The sequence below is a fragment of the Mixophyes fleayi genome, chromosome 3, assembly GCF_038048845.1.
Source record: "Mixophyes fleayi isolate aMixFle1 chromosome 3, aMixFle1.hap1, whole genome shotgun sequence".
Taxonomy (NCBI): domain Eukaryota; kingdom Metazoa; phylum Chordata; class Amphibia; order Anura; family Limnodynastidae; genus Mixophyes; species Mixophyes fleayi.
In genome coordinates, this window is record NC_134404.1 from 21,966,954 (window position 1) to 21,975,124 (window position 8,171).

General features: G+C 43.6%; 1 protein-coding gene across 1 annotated transcript in view; it reads right to left on the reverse strand.

Moving 5' to 3' along the window:
* PINX1 (PIN2 (TERF1) interacting telomerase inhibitor 1) overlaps positions 1–7,897 on the reverse strand; it is a 76,819-nt gene extending 68,922 nt beyond the window's left edge. The window contains exons 1-4 of the mRNA XM_075201206.1: positions 7,743–7,897; positions 2,944–3,053; positions 2,529–2,621; positions 1,985–2,063 (exon numbers count right to left, since the gene is read on the reverse strand). Coding sequence (XP_075057307.1) covers positions 1,985–2,063; positions 2,529–2,621; positions 2,944–3,053; positions 7,743–7,881 — 421 coding nt within the window. The 5' untranslated portion in view covers positions 7,882–7,897. The remainder of the gene's footprint in view (positions 1–1,984; positions 2,064–2,528; positions 2,622–2,943; positions 3,054–7,742) is intronic.
* Positions 7,898–8,171: the final 274 nt, after the last annotated feature.

Here is an 8,171-nt window from a genome sequence, read left to right on the forward strand (position 1 = left end):
CTTGAGGAGTGGGGTTATATATTTATGTTGTCAACAGAAATAGAGATATCAGGTAAGCGGCTTCTGTTGACTGGTGAGAATATTATTAGCTCAATTTTCGAAAAATGTAATTTGAGGTGACGACGGGGCATCCAAGATGAAATGGCAGAAAAATATATTAAAAAAGGCTGTTCAAAAACCAAGAGCAGCAAGATGTAGTTAGGAGCAGACACATTGCTTCTCAGGGCTAGCTTGGCCAAATTAGAAAGCTCCCCCACCAGCTGTTCTGTTCGGGGAAGACCTAACCCTGATCTATGCTCCAAATCTGTGCAATAAGAGGTTATAAACCCATCAGCCACAACATTACAACCACTGACAAGTGAAGTGAATAACATTGATTATCTCGTTACATTAGCACCTGTCAAGGGGTGGGATATATTAGGCAGCAAGTGATCAGTCAGTTCTTGATCCAGCACTATAATGGACCTAGGAACCTCATTTTGTGCCCGGCATAAGAGTTTTGGGGCTGACTAGGCGGCAGCAGAGTCTAGATCACCCCTGCTTCTCACTGCACCCCCACCACCTGGCTTCCAGTAACCAGCGGGTGACCACACTGCACGGATCAATCACTCAGAGCAGCCTGTAGGACAACTTAATAATAGGAAAGAGTAGCTTGCATGGATGGATATATATAAAAATTTAAATTATAGTGTAAAAATAAAGCTGTGCAGTATTTTTGTGCTAAATGCAGAAGCAGACGGTATATTTCCTGCATATAGAAAAAAAAAAAATGAAACGCATTTACACCCCCGTGCATTTGCTCCTTTTGGTTTTGCTCCTAAATCTAAACGAGATCCATTGTTACGGAATAAGCACAACGAGATCGCCACCTGCTGGGGGAAGTGGGGAGCACCGGCAGAGCAGAACAAGCTTGCAGCTGGTTGGATTAATAGGTGATGGTGCAGATTTTCCCACACAGGTGACCAAACAAAACATGAAAGCAAAATCCTGTCCCGCTCTTACTAAACAAACCGCTCTCTAAGGGAGAGGGCATTGTGCCCAGCTCACAGTATACAGTGGTTTTCTCTGTATTACTGTTTGGGGCATCTCTATGCCCTAGAGCTGAGAGCGCAGATTTTTGGTAACAGGCGGACACGTTATAGGGTCCAACAGCCGCAGAGAGTTGGCTTCCTAGGCCAAAAACCTGAAACGGAGTACGGAGTGGCAGCCACATCCTATAAAGCCAGTCACTCCACTGACTCCTTTTTAACCCCTCGGGCACCCAAAACAAAGAAACACTCTTTCAGCAGCACTTCAAATCATATGTCCTGCAGCTCTAAAACATTCAGATGAAAAAGAACAAGAGCACTCCCGTTACATCACTTTCCCCCATTTTTACAATTAGATATATCTACTAGGGGGGGGGGGGGAATGATGTGCGTGACGCTTCCATACCCTGCACATCTCAGCCGTGGAGATAGAGATAGAGAGAGATTCATGGGTAACAAAATGTAAATATTCCCATTTCAGGCATGTGTATTAGCCCTACATCAAAAGGGATCACACGGTTAAGTCCTAATGAATTTAAAGGTTAAACGGAAAAATAGTTGAGGGGCAGAAACATTTCCAGACTGGCATAAGATGTATGTGTTTAATAACTCTTAAAATTCCCTATAAGATCTAAATGTCTGGACTTGCAAGTCTGTCTGGGAAATGTTTGCTGCACAGTTATGTGGATACTATGTGTTATGAATGCCCACGTCCAGAAGAGGAGAACAAGGTAAAATTAATTAAAATGTGTATATTTTCAATAAAATTAAAACGAGTTTGTTATTTTAGCAGAGCGGATCTGTGCCCCCGAGTGGAAGTCATATAAACATACGGTAATATGTTTTGGACCTGGTTGCACATTAATGTTTAGACAGTTTGTTCTTCACTGTCAGAATTTCCCTTAAGGTCGAAGATAAAGCTGGGGGTTGACCCGCAAATCCCCCGATGATCTTACCGGAGCTCGCTGTACCGTGGCAATTATTCAGCTCAGCCAGAATCTGGTTAAAGTCATCTTGATGGGCCACCCAATTATCCTGTAATTGAAAAGAGAGGGTAAGACACCGATTGAGGCACAACATTTCAAATTCAACAGGAAAGAATCCCTGTCTTAAGAGCTTACAGTCTAGTTAGGTGAGGGAAGACATATACATGTGGGTAAAAGTGCCAACAACAAGTACAACTACAGCAAGTGCAATCGTGGTTTTATTTTGCAATGGTGCTAGCAAACTAGCGGGTAAGATACAGGTTTATAACTGCAGACAGTCTGATGCTGTCAGGAGGGACAGGGTTCCAGAGGTAGGGACGCTGCCAGAGAAATGGTTTCCAGTGTGGAAGTGCAGCGGGAGAGGGCACCAATATTATATTATTATAATCACTAACCGCAAAGAGCAGGAAGGAAGCAACTAATGTGGCGTTAGCCAGAAAATTAGTATTTTAATAAATAATTCCATATATTCAGCTTTCTGATACAGTTGCCTCCTTACACTCTAGCTCAGTACCTCATTGTTGACAGATGCGCCAAGGCCCATTGTGTTGTTTTTTACTTGAACTTTGATGTGTTCCGTGGATCCTTGTTCCTTAGCACCAAGACCCTAATAAATAAGAATATATGTACAATAAATAACCTTACTGGCATTTAAATATCCATCATCATCATTTCCAGCTACATGGTGTTAGGCTGAGGGCGAATGGCTGTCAGAGAAAAAGGCCCACCGAGATATTATCAAACTTGCAGAAGATAATGTCATACCACCTTAAATATGCAAATCAGGGCTGCCATCATTGGCTACAGTTCCAGTGACTGTTATAATGTGACTGGTAAGAGCGAGAAAGCAGCAATTATAATATAGAGACAGAGACTGTTGGGTGATGACAATTAACTTGCTCCCCAGTTCTCATCCATAACAACCTCACCTTCCCTTTGGACCATCCCATCTTCTCCAGCATCTTCTGTCCGACCTTGGACTCATCTTTACTCCAGGTGCTGTTTCTTGGATCCACCGACCACTTCTGCTTCCTGCGAGCTATAAGATATGACACAAACACAAAAGTCAGTATATACACCCCAGGAAAGATGTCAGTGTCTTCCTGCTGCCTCCATTCCCCTCCTCCTCACATCCTGTCCCATGCAGCCCTGTCCTCACTAACACATCACTCATCTCCTGATATACTCTGTGCTGCTGGGGGATCCTGCTCCTTCCACTATATAACCATCAGTCTGTGGCTTCCTGCTGCCTCCATTCCCCTCCGCACATCCTGTCACTGTCCCTGTCACATACAGCCCTGTCCTCACTAACACATCACTAATCTCCTGATATACTCTGTGCTGCTGGGGAACCCTGCTCCTTCCACTATATAACTCTCAGTCTGTGGCTTCCTGCTGCCTCCATTCCCCTCCTCACATCATGTCACTGCCCCTGTCACATACAGCCCCGTCCTCACTGACACATCACTCATCTCCTGACATACTCTGTGCTGCTGGGGACCCTGCTCCTTCCTCAATATAACTCTCAGTCTGTGGCTTCCTGCTGCCTCCATTCCCCTGCTCACATCATGTCACTGCCCCTGTCACATACAGCCCCGTCCTCACTGACACATCACTCATCTCCTGATATACTCTGTGCTGCTGGGGACCCTGCTCCTTCCACTATATAACTCTCAGTCTGTGGCTTCCTGCTGCCTCCATTCCCCTCCTTACATCATGTCACTGCCCCTGTCACATGCAGCCCTGCCCTCACTAACACATCACTCATCTCCTGATATACTCTGTGCTGCTGGGGACCATTATTTAGATATTTCATCATCTTGTAAAAACTGGGTACATATTGTGAACAAGCGATGAAGAGTGAGAACACAAAGGTGCTCACACCCTACTTAAATGTACCTTAACAACTAAATCTATATACTTAAGTTTAAAGCTTTAATCATTTAGTCATGTTATGGTCTCCTGCTGGGGTTGAACTACAAGTCCCAGCTGCAGCATGGATGTGGAACAGGATGCATTTTGATCAGACCATACAATCCTCCCTATACCTCCTTCAGAGCGCCCAGAGACACCATTATTACAACCTATCCCCACTTACCTGGGGGCTTTGGGAGTCTGATATCTGGGATATAAACACTGGGAATTATCCTGCGTGATTCCGCTACCTAACGATGTGCAGCACAATGACCGCTACACACAGGGGAGAGGGTCCTGTTTGTCCATTAGAATACGTACGCTCTTCAGTACACTGTCCTGAATGGCACGTGGTATAGGTGGCTTTTATTTTGTTTACTATCCCATCAATTACTTTGCACTAGAGCGACACAGGGCGTTAACACTGATGCAGAGTTAGGGGTTCAATTTCTCAAACCTTCTGAAAGGGAAAAGAGGAGATGTTGTCCATAGCAACCAATCAGATGGGCAACACCTCCACTTTTCCTTTCTTCTATATCCAGAAGTAAAACGTAATGTTATCAAGCCACACAAAAAAACACGATGTCCAGACAGTGTTGGGATCGTATTGTGTACATGTGGAGGGCATATACCTCACACACAGCGTGACTCCTGTCTAAACATTAAAAGTGTATGTTGTCTTTTACAGTATGTTTTTGGAGTGTGGGAGGAATCCAGAGCACCTGGAGGAAACCCACGCAAACTCGGGGAGAACATACAAACTCCTCACAGATAAGGCCATGGTCGGGAATTGAACTCATGACCCCAGTGCTGTAAGGCAGAAGTGCTAACCACTTAGTCACTGTGCAGCTTGAATGGATCTCTCAGCTAAGATCCCACCACCTGCAATCTACACCCACAACCCCGTCCTCACCAATATCCTCAGTAGCGATCGGATTTAGTCCTGCATCCAAGTTGGTAAGGCTAGATGACTCCTCCACTATCCTGGATTCCCCAGAAGAATTCTTGAGTGTTAGTCCCACTGCTGCTGCTACTGGGGGTGGATCTTCATCCCAGAAGCAGACCAAGAAGAAGACTACTAGTGGTTTACAACAACTGACTGTTAAACAATCCTTTGCAAGAGGAAGCAAGTATGACAGTTGTCACCCAGTCGCAAACTGGATCACAGACGCCATGGCGACTATGCTAGTATTAGATCTGCGTCCAATATCCACTATTAATGCAGCTGGTTTTAGACAGTTAATTGAGGTCTTGGGTCCCCGTTACCAAATTCCATTATGTCACCATTTTACTAGAAAAACTATTCCTCACCTGTACCAGAAGGTTCGTTAAAATGTAATTATTGGGCTACAAAATGCCATTCTATCCACTGTACACTTAACCACAGATATGTGGAGAAGCGGAACTGGGCAAACTAAAGATTATATCACTGTGACAGCCCACTGGGTTGGTGATTCGCCTTCACCAGCAGGAACAGCAGCATCATGTACCCAAGTACGTCACATTTTTCAGAGGCAGGCTACTATGTGTATCACCGGCTTCACTAAGAGGCATACAGCTGACAATCTGTTACAAAAACTAAGGGATGTCATTACAACATGGTTTATCCCGCCTGGACTCTCCTCAGGATATGTAATTTCTGATAACGCCACCAATATTGTGAAAGCATTACAGCTGGGTGAATTCCATTACACTCCGTTTTGCTCACACAATAAACTTGGTGGTGCAGAGCTTGTTTAAAAATGACAGGAACGTTCAGGAGATGCTGTCTGTGGCTCATAAAATAGCTGGACATTTCCGGCATTCGGCAACAGCAGTAGATTGCAGCAGCTGCAAGAGCAATTTGATTTGCCCTGCCACCAACTGAAGCAAGAGGTGGTAACAAGCTGGAATTCCGCCCTGTATATGCTTCCGAGGATGGAGGAACAGCGAAAAGCCATCCACGCTTACTCCACAAAACATGACATTGGAAAAGGACGGGGGATGTATTTTAGTCCAGCACAGTGGAGAATACTTTCCGTGTTGTGCAAGGTGTTGAATCCATTCGAAGTAGTCAACTGTGAAGCGAGTTCATACACTGCTAGCTTGAGCCAAGTGATTCCCTTAATTAGACTTTTGGAAAACCAGCTTAAGAAACTGAAGGAGCAGATTAAACAAAGCAATTATGCTAAGTATGTCCGACTTGTAGATCAAGTACTTTATTCGCTTTGCCAGGATCCAAGAGTTATCAAAATCTTGAAATCAGATCACTACATTTTGGTGACTGTGCTTGATCCTAGGATTAAGAGCTATGTCTTCTCTTTACTTCCAACTGACCAAGATCTCAAGAGATAAAAGGAGCTCCTGGTGAGCAAGGTGACAGCTCAAGTGTTACGTGACAGGACGGCGTCTCCTCCTTCAGTTTCTCAGTCCACTGCTGCTCGGAAAAAATGTAGCTTTCCCAAGAGACCCAGGGATGATGCAGATGACTCAGCACAACATTTTTACATCTGGTCTGGTCTAAAAGAATTGACTAAAAAACGTGACACCTCTGCCATAACTCCAGCTGGTCCTACTATCAACATCCAAAGGATGGTGGAGGATTAATTTAACGACAGCATAGAAATAAACACGTCAGACAGTCCCTTTACATACTGGAAGGAAAAGAAAGGAAATTTGGAGACCCATGTACCATCTCGCTTTGCACTACCTAAGCTGCCCACCCTCCAGTGTGTACTCGGAAAGAGTTTTCAGCAATCGGCGTAGGAGGCTACTTCCTCAAAATGTGGAAAAGATAATGGTCATAAAAATTAACTACCATTTCCATGAGGAAGACCTTTCCTGTCAATTACATCAAAGTACAGAGACTTCTGTAATGATGGGTTGCAGCGGGGATAAAATAAATTAAAATAAAAATTAAATTAATAATGTGTGAGGATAATGTAGATACCGATGAGATTGAGGATGATGGCAACAACATTTTGCCACAGTAGAGTTCATTAGCAGCACTGTTTGCTTAGGTGCATTAAGGCAATTGTTAGCTTGTTTTGTGGGGGGCCCAAGCACTTCAAAACACAAGTGGCACTGCTTGTCGCGTGAATGTTTGATTTGTTAAAATGTACATGTCCTTTTCAATATCATACATAAGGGTGGGAGAGTCCCAAGGACAATTCCATCTTGCACCACTTTTCTTCTCTGCCACTGCTGTGTGGCAATGTTTCCTAGATGTGCTATCAACTGTCATGTGTTTCCTGTTGCTCTGTCGTTTAGCATCCAGCCAGATCACTTGTAGTCTTTGTCCGAAAGTGAATGAAAATATTGTGACCTGTGAGGTGGTCAAAATTGACTGGAAATTTGTGTTATTGATGTTAATAGTAGTGCAGAACCCAAAAAAGTGCTAAATTATATGATTTTAGCATATTTTAGCTATTTTTCTAAAAAAAAAAAAAAAATACAGATCCAAAACACAAACTTAATCCAGATCCAAAACCAAAACATGGGGGTCAGTGAACATCTATATATTTTTTATGATTATTTTTTGCTGACTGTGCAGCGCCATATAAACAATTTATGGTAATGATGGTACAGGCATAAAAAGAGTCTCAAGCGTGAAAGTCTTTAGATCATACTATATGATGTGAAAGAGAATCCAAAATTAATTTCACACATACAGTAAATAACATACAGACCATATAACTGTATCTTCTAACCTCCCACTGCACACTAAGCACATGTGCACTATACACCCATACATGGTGCCTCATGTACTAGGGGACAATGACACCTGTGCACAGGTGAGGGAGGCTGGTCACATGACATGACGTCACACACTCACGTTCTGCCAGCATCGCCATAGTCCCAGAGTTGGAACGATTCGGGGACCGGTGAATCGAATACTTGATATCAGTCAATGTGGAGGTCTGGGTCTGGCGCATAAATGTGACGTCATACACCGATGTCGACGACAGGAACATGCTGGGTAAGAGAAAAGAGTACAACTAATGTCCTCATAATAGAAGCCATTTTGTCGTAGTCATACGCGTCCACAAGCCGGCTTCAGAGGGATGTCAGAAAGAAAAAGAAAAAAAAAAAAAAAAAAAAAGGGAGTGAGTGTGACGTCATTGTGGGCGTGGTCGTAAGCATAGCAACCAGCATGTGTTGTGTAATGTATATACTATGATCTCCCTTATTATTATGTGTGTGACTAGGATGCAGAGATGGGATTATTATTACACCATATGTGACCAGGCTGCAGAGATAGGAT